Source organism: Meles meles, chromosome 11 (assembly GCF_922984935.1).
Source record: "Meles meles chromosome 11, mMelMel3.1 paternal haplotype, whole genome shotgun sequence".
Lineage (NCBI taxonomy): Eukaryota > Metazoa > Chordata > Mammalia > Carnivora > Mustelidae > Meles > Meles meles.
The window spans coordinates 38,108,505-38,127,257 of record NC_060076.1 but is presented as its reverse complement, the minus strand read 5'-3'; the positions used below and the strand labels follow the sequence as shown (position 1 = coordinate 38,127,257).

General features: G+C 40.8%; 1 protein-coding gene across 5 annotated transcripts in view; it reads right to left on the bottom strand.

Moving 5' to 3' along the window:
* UBAP2 (ubiquitin associated protein 2) overlaps positions 1 to 18,753 on the bottom strand; it is a 133,755-nt gene that overhangs the window by 81,165 nt on the left and 33,837 nt on the right. For 4 of the 5 annotated variants that reach the window (XM_046022437.1, XM_046022436.1, XM_046022439.1 and 1 more), the window contains exon 2: positions 8,851 to 8,990. In XM_046022437.1, coding sequence (XP_045878393.1) covers positions 8,851 to 8,949 — 99 coding nt within the window. In that variant the 5' untranslated portion in view covers positions 8,950 to 8,990. Of the gene's footprint in view, positions 1 to 8,850; positions 8,991 to 18,753 lie in introns of those variants that run through there. The other variant, XM_046022438.1, reaches the window with a different exon arrangement.

The window sequence follows — 18,753 nt, the reverse complement described above, 5'->3', positions numbered from 1 at the left end:
CATTGGATAAAATCCCAATATCCTTTCATGATAACAAAGACTTAACAAATTAGAAATAGAAGGGAACTTCCTCAACCTAATAAAGGCAACGACAAAAACCACAGCTAACAAAATGCTTAATACTGAAGGACAGCTGAAAGCTTTCCCAAGATCAAGAACAGAAAAAGGTGTCTGTCCTAACCTTTTGTACTGGAGGGTCTAATTAAAGCAATTAGACAAGAAAAGTCCTATGGCAATTAAGCAAGGAAAGTAGGGGGATACCTATACGAAGAAAGATGGAAAATGTCCAAATATATACCCTTACAATATGCATGCAAACTTCAGAAAACGTATTGAAACTGTTATACAGGAAAGGGCTAACAGCAATCTAGCAAGCAAGCATCATGAAATTCTTCATCCCTAAAGCATTATCCCTCCAGAAGACCAAAAAAGTTCCCATTATAAAAATTATTAAATCAGGGCGCCTAGGTGGCTCAGTGGGTTAAGGCCTCTGCCTTCTGCTCAGGTCATGATCCCAGCATCCTGGGATCGAGCCCCACATTGGGCTCTCTGCTCGGCAGGGAGCCTGCTTCCCTCTCTCTCTCTCTGCCTCTCTGCCTACTTGTGATCTCTGTCTGTCAAATAAGTAAAAAAAAATCTTTAAAAAAAATTATTAAATCATGAAGTGGAGCTTCAATTTTATCGCCAGCAAAGATCTTAGACATAGTATTACAGTTCAACTCCATAGTGTACCCCTAAGCAATTCACTAACACTTTATGTTGGTTGTTAAAGGCCACAGGGCTCCTAACTACCCGAGGTCCGTAGTGCCCAGTGTATCAATCATACTGCCTCCAAGCTAGGGAAAAAGGTATTTTACCATTCTAAGAATATAGTAATAAGGGTCTAGGTTAGTGTGGTTAGTGTGGTTACCATAAGAAGGAAGGGATGTAAAGGGAGAGGATATTTTTTTCTTGAAAATACTTAAAGACTGAGGAAAAGGACTACAATGTGTGCAAGGACTAGAAAACTGGGAGAACACAGTCCACATTAGTTATGGGAAAACTTCAGAGTCTGAAGGGAAAAGAGGCACACAGAAAGATAAAATGAGAGTTAGAGGCAAGGTAAAAGAAAGCAGCAGTACATAAAGAAAATCACCAGAACCCTAAAAGGCAGGATGTCTGCACCAAGAAAACATAATAAAATCCACAGAACCTTCTGGGATGAGTTTATGTTCTGTATTTGGAGAGAGGACTGAGCTATATAGGTACATGCAACCAACAAAAAATGATCTGATAACACTTAAAATGTCTCTGTATATAAATTTTACCTTTAAAAAAAAAGAAGAGGGACTTAAAGAAGTATCAAACTCTAGTTATATATGTATATATACTAAAGACCTTGGGACTAAAGTATATTGATGACTTTAATTTACCTTGAAATGCATCAAGAAAATAAGATAAAATAATGGATAGCTAGTCAGATGTAATAAAGCAAATATATCAAAAAGCCAATTTTGGGACAACTGGATAGCTCAGTCAGTTAAGTGCCTGTCCTCACCCCAGGTCACAATCCCAGCCCCACATGAGGCTCCCTGATTGGCAGGCAGCCTGCTTCTCCCTCTCCTCCCTGCTTGTGCTCTCTCTTGCTATCTGTCTCCTATCTCAAAACAATATATAAAATCTTAAAAAAAAAAAAAGGGGGGGGCGCCTGGGTGGCTCAGTGGGTTAAAACCTCTGCTTTCAGCTCAGGTCATGATCCCAGGGTCCTGGGATTGAGCCCCACATCGGGTTCTCTGCCCAGCAGGGAGACTGCTTCCCTTCCTCCCTCTGCCTGCCCCTCTGTCTACTTGTAATCTCTGTCTGTCAAATAAATAAATAAAATCTTTAAAAAAAAAAAAAGAAAAGAAAGAAAAAAGCTAATTTTGAGTGTATGGGTCTTCACCATACAACTCTTTACAATGACTCTTTGTATTTGAACATTTTCATAATAAAATGTTAGGGGGAGGGATGCCTGGGTGGCTTAGTCAGTTAAGCAGCTGCCTTTGGCTCAGGTCATGATCCCAGGGTCCTGGGATCCAGTCCCACATCTGGCTCCTTACTCATCCGGGAGCCTGCTTTTCTGTCCTTCTGCCTGCCACTCTGCTTGCTTGTGTCTGTTCTCTCTCTTTCTGCCAAATAAATAAATAAATTAAAATCTTAAAAAAAAAAAAAAAAAAGTTAGGGGGGAAAAAATTTCAACACTTCACCCTGTTTCTCCCTCTGCCTGTCACACTTCCCCTGCTTATGCTCTGACAAATAAAAAATTAAATTAAAAAAAAAAAAAAAAGAATGTGACTGGTTCAAGACATTTCAGACAGAAAATACAGCATGCAGCAATGACGCAGAGTACAAGACACAGCTAAAACCAAGGATTCTGGCTGTAGTATCTTTCTGAAAGGGGTGGGGGATGATAAGTATTAGGACAGGGGGGAAAACAGTCACCAATAGCAGATCTAAAAGCAGCAATATTTAAACTTGAAAAGGTGCCTGAGAATGCCTGTGCTTCCTTATCGTACACAAGTTACAGAGAGTAAAAAATGCTTCCCCTGACTCTATTAAACTATCTTACAAAGTATAAACAAGAAAACACTTGAACTAACTTTCACTAAAGACAGTAAGAACAGTTACTGATAATAGCATTTTGCTACACGCAACAGTCTAGGGCTTCCACATATTTTTTACATTTTCATCTTATATTGTTTCACCCCCAAATTTCTAAAATGTAAAGTTAGGGGGCCCCTGGCTGGCTCAGGAGAGCCTGCAACTTGATCTCAGAATCATGACTTCAAGCCCCATACTGGGTGTGGAGCCTACGTTAAAAATACACATACAGATGGGGAGGGAGACAAACCATAAGAGACTCTTAATCTTACAAAACAAACTGAGGGTTGCTGGGGGGTGGAGGTTAGGGAAAGGTGACTGGATTATGGACACTGAGAGGATATATGTTATGGTGAGTGCTGTTAAGTGTGTAAGCCTGACGATTCACAGATCTGCACCCCTGAAACAAATAATACATGTGTTAATAAAATAAAAAAATACACCTACATACCTAAAATAAAAAATAAAATGTAAAGTCATACATTAGGTAAATACCAAGTGCTAATTTATTGAGACTTAATTTTCTCAGCTTAAGCACTAGGACTCAAATATTCTTTGCATTTCTCTTCAGTGGTATCATCTGTATTCTTCCTAAGAGAGCCATTTAAACTTAACTTTGGAAAGAGACCTGATGCACTTAACAGCTGTTCTAACAACTACAGTACTGTAATACTAGCCTGTGATATTAATGAAATAAAAAGCAATTTACATCAGAACTTTAAATATTTTTTACCTTTGTTGATTACCCTAGCCAAAGAAATTATGTTAAATATGCAATAAAGAAAACCCCAGGGGTGCGGTGGCTCAGTGGGTTAAGCCACTGCCTTCGGCTCAGGTCATGATCTCAGGGTCCTGGGATCAAGTCCCGCATCAGGATCTCTGCTCGGCAGGGAGCTTGTTTCCCTCTCTCTCTCTGCCTGCTTCTCTGCCTACTTGTGATCTCTCTCTGTCAAATAAATAAATAAATTTTTTTAAATAATTAAAAAATAAATAAAGAAAACCCCAAACATAAACTCAAGACAGGAAACTTGTCAGGACAACCTCTGGGAAATGTCAAGAAATCTGTACAACTTGAAAAATCAAAGGAAAAAGCAAAATCAACTGATATTTGAAGTTAAGGTGAATGCACCCTACCCTACAACTATTAGTGACATCCACCATCCAACTGTCAGACTGAAAAAGCAGAAGTACTAATTCTCTTCCTCTGAGTCTCTCTTCCATTCACTTGACTTATAATGGTCTAAGCTACTTTCACTTTTTTTCTCCTCATGTTTTAGATAAACTTCCTGCCCACACAGAACTCGAACACACAACCTGGGAATCAAGAGTTGCATGCTCCATGACTGAGCTAGGCAGGCACTCCAGAGCTAAGCTACTTTTACCCTGAAGAATGTCTTGATAACTTTCCTATGGAAGCCAAATATTTTTCTGTTGTATCTGCCACCCCAAAAATTTGGAAACATAATGAAATACAATTTTTTAAATCGTTATGTTCACCACCCAAAGATAAACATTATTAACATAGTCTACTTTTTTTTTTTCTTGTTTTAACAGTTTTTCCATACTGTAATTTTGGGTCCTGTCTCAGTTGATCAGGAGCCAGGTATTTTCCAACATAATTTCAAACAGTATCATAATCACTTCATAACTTGGGTGGAATATACAATGAGTAAATGTTATCGCTTCCTGAATATAACATATACCATTTCTAATTCCTTACAACCATCCTGAAAAGTAAACGTTATACCCCACATCCTTTTTTTTAACCATTTATTTATTTGAGAGAGAGGGACAGAGAAGCACACAAGCCGAAGAAGGGGCAGAGGAGGGAGCCCTGCTGAACAGGAAGACTGATGCTGTGGATCCCAGGACCCCAAGACCATGACCCAAGCCTAAAGCAGACATTCAACCAACTAAGCCACTCAGACGCCCCTTCATATCACATTTTTAAAACCTGGAGATCTGGGCGCCTCGGTGGCTCAGTCGGTTAAGCATATCTGCCTTCAGCTCCAGGTCATGATCCTAGAATACTGGGATGTAGTCACCCATCAAGCTCTCTGTTCAGTGAGGAGTCTGCTTCTCCTGCTGACCCTCCCTCCTTGTGCTTTTTCTCCCCCCCCCCCCCCCCCCCCCCCGTCTCTCACACAAAGAAACAAAATCTTTTAAAAATAAAAAAATTGGGGCGCCTGCGTGGCTTGGTCATTAAGAGTCTGCCTTCAGCTCAGGTCATGATCCCAGGATCCTGAAATCGAGCCTCACATCAGGCTCCCTGTTCGGCAGGAAGCCTGCTTCTCCCTCTCGCAGTCCCACTGCTTCTGTTTCCTCTCTCACTGTCTCTCTCTGTCAAATAAATAAGTAAAATCTTTCTAAAAAATTTTTAATAAATAAATTAGTAAAAATTAAAACCTGGAGTTATCTTTTTATAAAATACTAAAGAAACTCCACTTTAAACAGATGATAAAAATGACCATCAGCATATAGTATAAATCTATGTCCTGAACAACATGATACGATGCATCAAGAAAAGATCATCATGGGGCGCCTGGGTGGCTCAGTGGGTTAGGCCTCTGCCTTCAGCTCAGGTCATGATCTCAGGGTCCTAGGATCCAGCCCTGCGTTGGGCTCTCTCCTCAGCGGAGAGCCTGCTTCCCCCTCTCTCTCTGTCTGCCTCTCTGCCTACTTGTGATTTCTCTGTGTGTCAAATAAATAAAATCTAAAAAAAAAAAAAAAAAAAAAGAAAGAAAAAGAAAAAGAAAAGATCATCACTTCTGTGGTATTTCTACCAAAAATGCATTACTTGGGGAGGCCAGCTAATTCAGTCAGTTGGGCAGCCCAACTCTTGATTTCAGCTCAGGTTGCAATCTCAAGGTCATGTGATCAATCCCCAGTTCAGGCTCCCCACTCAAGCAGGGGAGTCAGCTTGAGATTCTCTCTTTCTGTCCCTTCCCCCGCTCATGCACACTCAATCGCCTTCTAAAAAAAATACATCTTTGGGTCACCTGGGTGACTCAGTAGGTTAAGCATCTCCCTTCAGCTCAGATCATGATCCTGAGGTCCTGGGAACAAGTCTTGCCTCAGGCTCCCTGCTCAGGGCGGAGTCTGCTTCTCCCTCTGCCCCACCCCCCTGCCTGTGTGCACACACTCTCCAAATAAAAGAAGAAATCTTTTTAAAAAGTAATAAAAATAATAAAATAAATCTTATAACCCCATTCTAATCATGAGGAATATCTCAGACAAACTAAAGCTGGTAGATATTCTACAAAGTAATTGGCCTATATTCTTCAAATAGGTCAATGTTATGAAACAGAGGAAAGAAAGTTCCACATTAAAAATGACTGAAGATAACGAACATCTAAATACGTTTGATAAAGCACTTAATTAGCTAAAAAGGACAATACTGAGACAACTGGGAAAAGAGTAATATAGTCTGTAGATTACATGAGCTGATTTCCTGATTTTTTAATAACAGTTCTATAACTATGTCCTTGAAAAAAAAATACTGAAGTATTCAGATGTGGTATATAACTCTCAAAGGTTGTGGGAGGGAAACTGTATATAGTTTCTTCTTTGTAGAAAGGAGAAAATATAAACATGGTAAAAATGTTAGTATCTGGGAGATTTGAACAAAGGAGATTCAAGAATTATGTGTACTACTCTTTCCTATAAATCTCAAAGCATGTTTTTTGGGTTTTGTTTTGTTTTTAAGTGAGGTTCAAAGACACTTAAGTAATTCATTTAGTTAGTAAAGTGACAGACCCACTTTACTCAGAATCTAAGATGGTCTTAGATGAGATAAACGAACATTAACAATGTTATCCACACTGTCTGATAAAAAGGGAAATTAGGAATCTGAGAGTCTAAGAATCCTTCCCACAGCTCAGTGGGCAGTTTTTTATCTAATTACATAAAATGAGCTGCCCCAAAAGGGACCATGAAAACTAACTGTGACAACAACCCTTGGGAGAACAGTCTGGAGACTCTGATTCACTGGAAATCAGCCCAAGGACTCTACTTGGGTGGGAGATGGAAACAATTTACATTCTCAACATTTCATTTGGCCCTCTTTAAAAGATCAAACTTTTTTTTTTTTTTAATTTTCTTAAAAGATGTTGTTTATTTGAGAGAGAGAGAACAAGCAGGGGCAAGAGGGAGAAGAAAGCTCTCTGCTAAGCAGGGAGCCCAATGCAAGGCTCCATACCAGAACCCTGGGATCATGACCTAAGGCAGAACTATGATCCCCCTGGGATCATGACCCAAAAGCAGATGTTTAACTGACTTAGCCATCCAGGCACCCCTAAAAGATTACACTTAAAAATTTTTTTTTTTTTATTTTGAAGTATTCTCTACATCCAAACTTGTAAGCTCAAACTTACAACGCTGAGATCAGGAATCACATGCTCAACCAACTGAGCCAGCCAGTTATCCCTAAAAGATTACACTTTTTTTTCCCCATATAAAGATTACACTTTAAATTTTGACTGATTTGATAAAAACAATAAAATACTGTCTTAATTTACATTTATTTGATTATAAGCAGGGCTGCATCTATGATTACTCCTAACTTGTATCTTCTTTGATATGAAAAATTTCATGAACAGCCTCATAAGCATTTACCTACAAAAGGAGGGTGTAGTATAGTCAAAATTTTTGCAACAAGTAGTCGTCTTTTGAGCACCTGGGTGGCTCACTCGGTTAAGTGTCTGCCTTCGGCTCAGGTCATGATCCCAGAGTCTTGGGATCAAAACCAACATTGGGCTCCCTGCTTAGCAAGGAGTCTGCTTCTCCCTCTCCCTGCCACTCCCCATGCTTGTGCTCCTGCTCTGTCAAATAAATAAATAAAATCTTAAAAAAAAAGTCATCTTTCGTATCAGTTGTGAATAATTACCTATCGGGATAAACGTATTTAGAAATAAGCACTGAAGAGCAGAGTTGTAAGTCTACTGACAGAAGCAAAATTTAAGACTAATCTTATACTGAAAAATGTAAAGCAAAAATAGTCTACTCTCTGTGTCCCTTAACGTCCACAGGGCACTTGGTTATGACTGATTATAAAAAAAGTACTTGTAATTAGCTATCATAAATGGTCAAATCATCAATCTGAAATTTATGATGGACGTCTGAAAAAAGGTTTGCAAATCTACTCAATATCTATAAAACGCTCAATCTTGTATCAGGCACTATACTTAACATTTTATTTAACTTATCTCACATCATTTAAAGTAATAATATAAACAAATTCAGAAGGAGAGACTATTTGTTTTTTAAGATTTTCTTTTATTTACTTATTTTAGGGGCAGTAGAGGGAGAGGGAAAGAATCTCAAGCAGACACACCATGAGCACAGAGCACCATGTGGGGTTCAATCCCACCACCCTAAGATCATGACCTGACCCGAAATCAAGGGGCATACACTCAACTGACTGAGACACCTAGGCACCCCAGGAGGGACTATTTAACATTAAATGTTTTATTTATATTGACCTTGTTAACTAAAAGTCATCTTTTTTTTTTTTTTTTTTTTTTTAAAGATTTTATTTATTTATTTGACAGACACAGATCACAAGTAGGCAGAGAGGCAGGCAGAGAGAGAGAGGGAAGCAGGCTCCCTGCTGAGCAGAGAGCCCGATGCGGGACTCGATCCCAGGACCCCGAGATCATGACCTGAGCCGAAGGCAGCGGCTTAACCCACTGAGCCACCCAGGTGCCCCACTAAAAGTCATCTTAATAGTAACTGACTTTCCCCAGCTAACAATGCTTGAAAGAAAAAGCAGCTTTTCGTAATCTCTTATAATTCACCTATTTCTCTACTTCAGAGCATAAATTCTCCATATATCCTGGATTTCCATATTACATTCAGGCACATACCTAGGTTAACAAAGAAAAGGAGGAGTGCCTGGCTGGTTCAAAATGTAGAACATGTGACTCTTCACCTCGGGGCTTTAGCTTTGAGCCCCATATTGGGTAAAGAAATTACTTAAAATCGTTTAAAAAAAAAAAAAAGGAAAAGAAAAAGGAGATAGCCTGGATGCTAATAGGGAGACAAAAAAGTTCACAATCAAATAGATAAGAAACATTGTCCAACAGTACCTGAATCATGATATTTTCTCTTTCCCACTGAATACAACCTACTTTTGAAAAACAAGATTCAAAATCTTACGGTACCAATAAAGGAGAGTTTGGGCACTCTAATTAACATAACTCTATACAAAACAAGAGGTCCACAAAAACTTACCTGTACTACTTGTTTCTGTAGTTGTGATGCCTGTGTCGCTGAAATCTGTGTTTTTTCCCGAGCACCTCGTGAACGGTCACTGCTCACCGAAGTCATCATATACAGTATATACAAAATAACGTATGTACAAAATAGAAAATCTGCAAGAAAGCCGGAATGGTAGTAAGCAAAAACTTCAAAACCATAGTAAAACGCAAGGATAAAATTCAGGAATATGGAGGAAATACAAGACAAAACCTAACAGCTCTCTAAAACACAAATTCTCAAGAAACGACCTATTAGGATTTTGTATTTTACTAGTAACAAGCCAATTTTACTAATGCTATCTAAAAGTCGATGGTTGAGGCACCTGGCTGGCTCAGACAGTGAAGCATGCAATTCTTGATCTCACAGTTGTGAGTTCGAGTCCCATATTGCGTGCCGAGATTACTTAAAAATAAAATCTTAGGTGTGCCTCAGTGGCTAAATGAGTTAAGTGTCTGCCTTCGGCTCAGGTTATGATCTCAGGGTTGTGGGATCAAGCCCTGCATCAGGGTCCCTGCTAAGTAGGGAGTCTGTCTGTCCTTCACCATCAGCCTCTCCCCCAGCTCAAGCTCTCTCTCACTCATTTTTTTTTTTAATATTTTATTTATTTGACAGAGAGAAATCACAACTAGGCAGAGAGGCAGGCAGAGAAAGAGGAGGAAGCAGGCTCCCCGCAGAGCAGAGAGCCCGATGTGGGGCTTGATCCTAGGACCCCAGGATCATGACCTGAGCCGAAAGCAGAAGCTTTAACCCTCTGAGCCACCCAGGCACCCCTCTCACTCACTCTCTTGAGCATACTCTCTCTCTCAAATAAAAAACAAAAAATAAAATAAAATCTTAGGGGCACCTGGGTGGTGCAGTTGGTTAAACATCTGAGGTTTTTTTTTTTTTTTTTTTTTAAACATCTGAGTTTTTATTTCAGGTCAGGTCATGGTCTCAGGGTTGTGAGATCGAGCCCCATGTGGACTCGGTGCTCACTACAGAGTCTGCTTAAAGCTCTCTCTCATATTCCTCCATTCCCACTCACTTGTGCTCTAAAATAAATCTTTTTTTTTTTTTAAATAAATCTTTTTAAAAACTAAAAATAAAGGGGTGCCTGGGTGGCTCAGTCAGTTAAGCATCTGCCTTCAGCTCAGGTTGTGATCCCAGGGTCCTGAGATCAGGTTCTGCATTAGACTCCCTGCTCCAAAGGGACCTGTTTCTCCCTCTGCCTCTGCATCTCTGACCCTCATGAAAAAAGAAATTTTTTTTAAGATTTTATTTATTTGACAGACAGAGAACACAAGCAGGCAGAGAGACAGGCAGAGAGAGAGGAGGAAGCAGGCTCCCTGCTGAGCAGAGAGCCCAAAATTCGGGGCTCGATCCCAGGACCCTGAGATCATGACCTGAGCCGAAGGCAGAGGCTTTATCCCACTGAGTCAGCCAGGCTCCCCCCAAAAATAAAATCTTTAAAAAAATAATAAATAAAAATAAAAATAAAATGTTAAAAATAAAGAAATAGGGGTGCCTTCGGCTCAGGTCATGATCTCAGGGTCCTGGGAATGAGCCCCACATCGGGCTCTCTGCAGAGCAGAGAGAGAGCAGCTTCCCCCCTCTCTCTCTGCCTGACTCTCTGCCTTCATGTGATCTCTGTCAAATAAATAAAATCTTTAAAAAAAAAAAAAATGAAAGTCTATGGTTTATGATTATAGCAATTCCGAACAAAAATCTCAAATATCACCAATTGTTCTTAATAAGTATTTATTTAACCACTAAATGCAGTTAATACTACATGTAGTTTCTTGTCTCTTTCCATTTACTGTTGGTTGTTTGGTTGTTTGAGCCCAAAGGCAACATGTATCCAGCCAAGATTTTATCTGACAATAATCCAATTCAAAATGTGTGCTGTCCAGGATTAAGCTGTATCTAATGACAAAACCCACTTACAAATAGTATATCTTCCAAGGAGACAAAAACAATTGTGCATATCATTCTCCCTTATTCAGTTGACAAATACTGAATAGTTACAAGAGCCAAGCATATAACCAACTATGATATGCCATCAAAACATGATTATACAGGGGCACCTGGCTGGGTCAGTTAAGTGTCCCTGACTCTTGATTTTTTGGCTTAGGTCATGATTTCATTAAGTTGTGGGATTGAGCCCCACATCAGGTTTAGCACAATCTACTTGTTCCTCTTCCTCTTCCTATGACCCTTCTTCCCCTGCTTCTGTGCACACACACACTCTCTCTCTCTCTCTCTCTCTCAAATAAATAAATAAATAAATAAAATCTTTTAAAAAAATAAATAAAATCAAAAGAAGGGGGGATGGGGTGGGGAGAGTGCCTAGCTGGCTCAGTTTGTAGAGTATCCAATTCTTGATCTCAGGTTCATGAGTTTAATAAGCCCCGCACTGGGCAAGGACCCCACTTTAAAAAAAATAAATAGGGGCTCCTGCATGGCTCAGTGGGTTAAAGCCTCTGTCTTCAGCTCAGGTTGAGCCCAGGGTCCTGGGATCGAGCCCCACTTCCGGCTCTCTGCTCACCAGGGAGCCTACTTCCCCATCTAGTTCTATGCCTGCCTCTCTGCCTACTTGTCAAATAAATAAATAAATTGTCTCTGTCAAATAAATAAATAAAATCTTTTAAAAAATAAAATAAATAAATAATAGGGGCACAGCACCTGGGTGGCTCAGTCAGTTAAGCATTTGCCTTCGGCTCAGGTCATAATCCCAAGGTCCTGGGATCAAGACCCACGTTGGGCTCCCTGCTCATAGGAAACCTACTTCTCCCTCTCCCTCTGCCACTCCCCATGCTTGTAATCACTCTGTCAATAAATAAAATTTTAAAAATAAATAAATGTTTAAAAAATACCAATCAGGGGACACCTGGGTGGCACAGATGATTGAGCGTCCCAATTCTTGGTTTCAGCTCAGGTTGTGATCTCAAGGGTCATGGGATCAATCCCTGCAAAGGTCTCTATGGCATCTGTTTAAAGACTCTCCTCCTCTCTCTGCCCCTCCCTTTTGCTCTCTTTCTCTTACGCTCTTTCTCTAAAATAGATTAAGAAGAGGTTTAAGGGCGCCTGGGTGGCTCAGTGGTTTAAGCTGCTGCCTTCGGCTCGGGTCATGATCTCGGGATCCTGGGATCGAGTCCCGCATCGGGCTCTCTGCTTGGCAGGGAGCCTGCTTCCTTCTCACTCTCTCTGCCTACCTCTCTGCCTACTTGTGATTTCTCTCTGTCAAATAAATAAATAAAATCTTTAAAAAAAAAAAAAAAAAAAAAGAAGAGGTTTAAAAAAAATTTTTTTTAATGGGGACTTTTTTTTTTTAATTAAAAAAAAATTTTTTTTTAAGTTTTTAAATGGGTGCCTCAGTCAATTAAGCATCCAACTCTGGATTTCAGCTCAGGTCACCATCTTGGAGTTGTGGGACAGCCCTGCGTTGGGCTTCGTGATGAGCACTGAATCTGCTTGGGATTCTCTCTCTCTCCTCTCCCTGCCCCTCCAACCCCATTTGCACGAATATACTTTCTCTTGAAAATAAATAAATTTTTAAAAGTTATATCCCCGGTAATTCTTTTGTTTATTCATTTGAGAAAGAGAGCGTGAGAGAGAGATCGGGAGGGAAAAGCAGAGTCCCTACCGAGCATGGAGCCTGATACGGGATGATCCAGGACACCAAGGATCGTGACCTAAGCTGAAGGCACATGCTCAACCATCTGAGCCACCCAGGCACCCCAAAATAAATATTTTTAAATGCCATAAAAATTTTTAAATGCCAATCAGGGGCACCTGAGTCGTTAAGTGACCGACCCTGTTGGTTAAGCCCCAATTCTTGATTTCAGCTCAGGTCATCATCTTGGGGTCATGAGATCAAGCTGCATGTCTGGCTCTGTGCTCAGCGAGGAGTCTTCTTAGGATTCTCTTTCCCTTCGTCCCTGCCCCTGTACACTCACTTCCTCTCTTTAAAAATAAAATCTTGGGGCGCCTGGGTGGCTCAGTGGTTTAAGCCACTGCCTTCGGCTCAGGTCATGATCTCAGGGTCCTGGGATCGAGTCCCACATCAGGCTCTCTGCTCGGCAGGGAGCCTGCTTCCCTCTCACTCTCTCTGCCTGCCTCTCTGCCTACTTGTGATCTTTCTCTGTCAAATAAATAAATAAAATCTTTTAAAAAATAAATAAATAAATAAAATAAAATCTTTGGGGCGCCTGGGTGGCTCAGTGGGTTGGGGCCTCTGTCTTCAGCTCAGGTTGAGCCCAGGGTCCTGGGATCAAGACTCGTGTAAGGCTCTCTGCTCAGCAGGAGGCCTGCTTCCCCATCTCTCTCTGTGCCTGCCTCTCTGCCTACTTGTGATCTCTGTCAGTCAGATAAATAAATAAAATCTTTAAAAAAAAAACTTAAAAAAAATCAATTTAAAGACAGAAGCAAGTTGTACACACATACACAGTAACTCAGAAAACCAGGACACTCCAGGAACGAACAAATCAAGGAGAAGCTATCTACAATTAACACTATGAACTCCCTACCAATATCTACTCACAACAAAGTATTTCTCCCTGTGATCCTCTTGTGAAGAGAGCAAAAAGCTCAATACATAATTTCACAGCCTCCCTTATACCTTAGAATGACCATGGGCCACCTTCCGAAAAACCATCTGAATATTCACAGCACCTTTACTCAATCCCCCGAATCGGGAAAATAAGCCAAATGTCCTTCAAAGGTTGAATTATTTGTAACACAACCACATAGCTGAATATTACTCAGCAATAAAAAAGAATGGACTATTGATAAACTTGCTGGGGATAAACCTCAAATATGTACGTGAAAGAATCCAGCCTCCAATTCATTATGATTCAATAGGATTCTTTTTTTTTTTTACATTAGGAAAAAGACAAAACTATAGTGAGAGAAAACAGATGACTGGTTACCAAGATGTGGGGGGTGGGGGGGAGGATAACAAAGGGGTCCAACACAGGAGGAGGCTCACACAAATGACAGTGAACAAAGATCAAGAATAGGGTGCCTGGGTGGCTCAGTGGTTTAGGCCGCTGCCTTCGGCTCAGGTCATGATCTCAGCGTCCTGGGATCGAGTCCCGCATCGGGCTCTCTGCTCGGCAGGGAGCCTGCTTCCCTCTCACTCTCTCTGCCTGCCTCTCTGCCTACTTGTGATCTCTTTCTGTCAAATAAATAAATAAAATCTTAAAAAAAAAAAAAAAAAGATCAAGAATACAGCTATTAGGAGGCCTTGAAGCAATGAAATCTAATCAGAGGACAAGAAAGTGCTACCAGAGATGCCTCCAAGAAAATGTTTTTGAGAATGTTTAGAAGTTAATTTGCACATATGAAAGAAAGTATAGAGGATCATCAGTTGTGAATACCTAGAAATCTAAGGCTATGGGAAAAAAACAATTATTAAGTCAAAAAAAAAAGGCAATATGGCTCAACTATAATATTTATATGGTTATAATAATATGGACAGTGAATACTGATCTAACCAAAAATTACTATATAGGGGCACCTGGGTGGCTCAGTGGGTTAAAGCCTCTACCTTCGGCTGAGGTCATAATCCCAGGGTCCTGAGATTGAGCCCCGCATCAGGCTCTCTGCTCGGCAGGGAGCCTGCTTCCCCTTCTCTCTCTGCCTGCCTCTCTGCCTACTTGTAATCTGTTATCTATTTAGATAAATAATCTAAAAAAAATTACTATATAATACTGGGAGGATAAAAGAGAAGTGTAAATATAAACAGAAAAAAAGGGGAGGCATAACACCTAAGAGTTGAAATGACAGCTTCTGGAGAGCGAGATTCAGGAGTAAGTCCAAACAAGGAAAAGGATTACCTTGGACATACTGAACATGTTGAAAACAACAAAACTTTTTTTTCAAATTTACTATGTGCTGACTACCAAGTTAAATATTTTTATATACATTACTCCCAGTTATCCTCAAAAGCACTCTACAGAACTTGGCATAATCCCTATCTTAAGAATCAGAAATAAAACTCAGGAAGCCTGGGTGGCTCAGTTGGTTGAGCATTCGACTCTTGATTTCCACTCAAGTCATGATCTCAGGGTCTTGAGATCGAGCCCCACCTCAAACCTGCACTCAATGTTGAGTCTGCTTGTCCCTCTACATCTGCTCCTACCCCCACTCGATCCTGCACCATCTCTAAAATAAACAAAGTATCTTAAAAAAAAGAAAAGAAGGGCGCCTGGGTGGCTCAGTGGGTTAAGCTGCTGCCTTCGGCTCAGGTCATGATCTCAGGGTCCTGGGATCGAGTCCCGCATCGGGCTCTCTGCTCAGCAGGGAGCCTGCTTCCCTCTCTCTCTCTCTGCCTGCCTCTCTGTCTACTTGTGATCTCTCTCTGTCAAATAAATAAATAAATAATCTTAAAAAAAAAAAAAAAAGAAAAGAAAAGCTCATCAGAAAGGTTCTACACAGACCATTAAGATGCAATACAGGCTTATTTCCTGGGGTACACAGCCTACAAACCAAACTATGTACTATATTATGAAATAACCATTGCCTTTATAATCCTAAACTAGGAAGAGTTTCAAGAGGGCAGGCTAGAAGAGACAGAAGTCTTAACTATGAAAGTAAGACACAGCATCGAGCTCCAAAGTCCATCTGTACCACACCTTACTATCTCCCTAACTTTTCCTGAGTTATACACACTCAGAAAAATAGCAACATTGAAAATTACCATTTAAAGTAACATGAAAGAAAAACCTTTTAAATTTCAAGAATTTTAAATCACTGAATGGAATGTCCATTGGAACTCAAACTAGGAGGTCACTGGTGACTACTACCAATACAGCCTCGATACTGATGAGGAAAAAGCCAAGGTGAGTGAGGAAGAGAGACAGCAAACTAAACATACTTGAAAGAGATGGTAGCTACGAGACATAGAGCATCAAAGCAGAGTTTTCCAAGGATGAAGAACACTGGGGTGCCTGGGTGGCTCAGTCATTTTTAAGTGTCTGCCTTCAGGATGCCTGGGTGGCTCAGTCTGTTGGGCATCTGCCAAGCGAACTTGGGTCATGATCCCGGGGTTCTGGGATCGAATCCCGCACCAGACTCCTTGCTCAGTGGAGAGCCTACTTTGCCCTCTGCCTGCAGCCCCTCACACTTGTGCTGTCTAACAGATAAATAAAATCATAAAAAAATAAGTGTCTGTCTTCAGTTCCTGATCCTGGAGTCCCAGGATTGAGCCCAGCGCTGGGCTCCCCACTCAGCAGGGAGTCTGCTTCTCCCTCTGACCCTCCCCCATCTTGTACCATCAAATAAATAAAATCTTTTAAAAAAAAGCGGGGGGGACACTGAGCAAGTCTAATATACAGAAAGTCCCCTGAGGACAGTGTTTATTTCTGTCCCAGCACCCTTGTTCTTCTGGGGCCTAACATGGGCAGTGCACACAATTAATATGTATTTACTGAATAAGAGAGACCTAGGGGCACCTGGCTGGCTCAGTGTGTACAATATGCAAGTCTTGATATCCAGGTCAAGAGTTTGCACTTCACACTGGGGGCGAAGATTACAAAAAAAAATAAATAAGCAAACTTAAAAAAGAGAGGGGGTACCTGGGTGGCTCAGTCGGTTAAGTGGCTGCCTTCAGCTCGGGTCATGATCTCCAGGTCTTGCAATGAAGCCCTGCCTCACCTTGGGCTCCCTGTTCAGCGAGGAGCCTGCATCTCTCTCTTCCTCTGGCACCCACCCAGCCTACATATGCTCTCTCTCACTTTTTTCTCAATAAATAATCTTAAAAAAAAAAATAGAGAGAGACAGACATATGCATGGGCTGAAGAGGAGGTAACTGAGAGGTAATACATTGAGACAACAGTGAAGATAAAATGATCCACTTGGACAAGAGGGATCCATCCCCATGCCCAGCATAATGAAGAAAAGAGAAGCGTAACAGCAGCTACATTTTTATGATTAGGAGAGATAATCAATACAGTTTGTTGTACTGGTCTTTAATTTATTAGTAAAACAGACAAAAACATTTGCAGAGAAGGAATACTAGATGGGGGGTAGACAGAGGAATCCAAGAAATGGCAAAGATGTGTGACAGTTATGTCTGACAGTTACTATGATGATTATGAGGGGAAATTGATAGAAAACAAGTAAAAAGAATTGAGGAGTAACATGGAGGATCCCAACTGAAAGCAGAAATCCTGAACATACACATATAGTGGCATTGTAATCTACACGTTACCATGAAAGCAAATCAAATGACAGAAATTCAGAATCACAACTTACCTGAATAATCAAGGGAGATGTGGGTAAAAATGAATAAATCCCTTGCTGAAATATCCACAAACGGATGCCTGCATGCCTTGGTCAGTTAATCATCTGCCTTCAGCTCAGGGCTTGATCCCAGGGTCCTTGGATGCGTCCCACATCCAGTTCCTTGCTCAGCAGGGAGCCTGCTTCTCTCTCTGCCTGCCCCTCCCCCCGCTTATGCTCTGACAAATAAAATTTTAAAATTTACCATGCGGTAATTAAAATATCCCACAAAATAAAAGAATTTGGGGGCACCTGGGTGGCTCAGTGGGTTAAGCCTCTGCCTTCAGCTCAGGTCATGATCTCAGGGTCCTGGGATGGGCCGAGTCAGTCTCTCTGCTCAGCGGGGAGCCTGCTTCCCCCTCTCTCTCTGCCTGCCTCTCTGCCTATTTGTGATCTCTCTCTCTGTCAATTAAATAAAATCTTAAAAAAAAGAAAAAAGAATTTGGATTTTAAACTAGAGTCCATTTATTCAAGGCATAGATGATGCAGATGATGTCGCCAGGTGAAGAGCTGTTTATACCCACCTCTAACATCAGGGCCCTTTCTCATAAGCATCAATAAATTTGAAAAGGCTAAAAGGCCTAAAAAGGCTCTACAGCTTATTACAATCCTGGCTGCAAGATTCACATCTCACTAAAGGTAAAAATAACACATTTAAATAATATTTTTCCTTTTTTTTTTTTTTTTTAAGATTTTATTTATTTGCTTGAGAAAGAAAATGAGCAGAGTAAGCACAGAGGGGCGAGAAGCAAACTCCCCATGGAACAGAAAGCCTGATTCGGGCTTGATCCCAGGATGTCCTAGGATCATGACCTGAGCCCAAGGCAGACGCTTACTTAACCCACTGAGCCACCCAGGCGCCCCTTAAATAATGTTTTTCATTAAAGATGTGTTTCGGGGACACCTGGGTAGCTCAGTCATTAAGTGTCTGCCTTCAGCTCAGGTCATGATCCCTGAGTTCTGGGATGGAGTCCCTCATCAGGCTCCCTGCTCGGCAGGAAGCCTACCTCTCTCTGATTCCCACCCGACTTGTGTTCCCTCTCTTGCTGTGTCTGTTTCTGTCAGATAAATAAGTAAAATCTAAATAAATAAATTAATTAATAAGCAAGCATCTAGTTCTGGGCTTGATCCCAAGACCCTGGAAGCATGATCTGAGGCAAAGGGAGATGTTTAAGGCACTGAGCCACACAGGCACACCTGTTCCAATGCTTTTAAAAGGTTCGGGGCGCCTGGGTGGCTCAGTGGGTTAAAGCCTCTGCTTTGGGCTCAGGTCATGATCCCAGCATCCTGGGATCAAGCCCCGCATCGGACTCTCTGCTCAGCAGGGAGCCTGCTTCCCTTCCTCTCTCTGTCTGCCTCTCTGCCTACTTGTGATCTCTCTCTGTCAAATAAAAAAAATTTTTTTTTAAATTTTAAAAAATTAAATTTTAAAAAAATTTAAAAATAAACTTAAAAAATTTAAAATTTAAAAAATAAATTTAAAAAAATTAAATTAAAAAAAATAATAAATAAATAAAAATAAAATAAAATAAAAGGTTCACTCAGTAAGAGTGGTAAGTCTCGGGGCGCCTGGGTGGCTCCGTGGGTTAAGCCGCTGCCTTCGGCTCAGGTCAT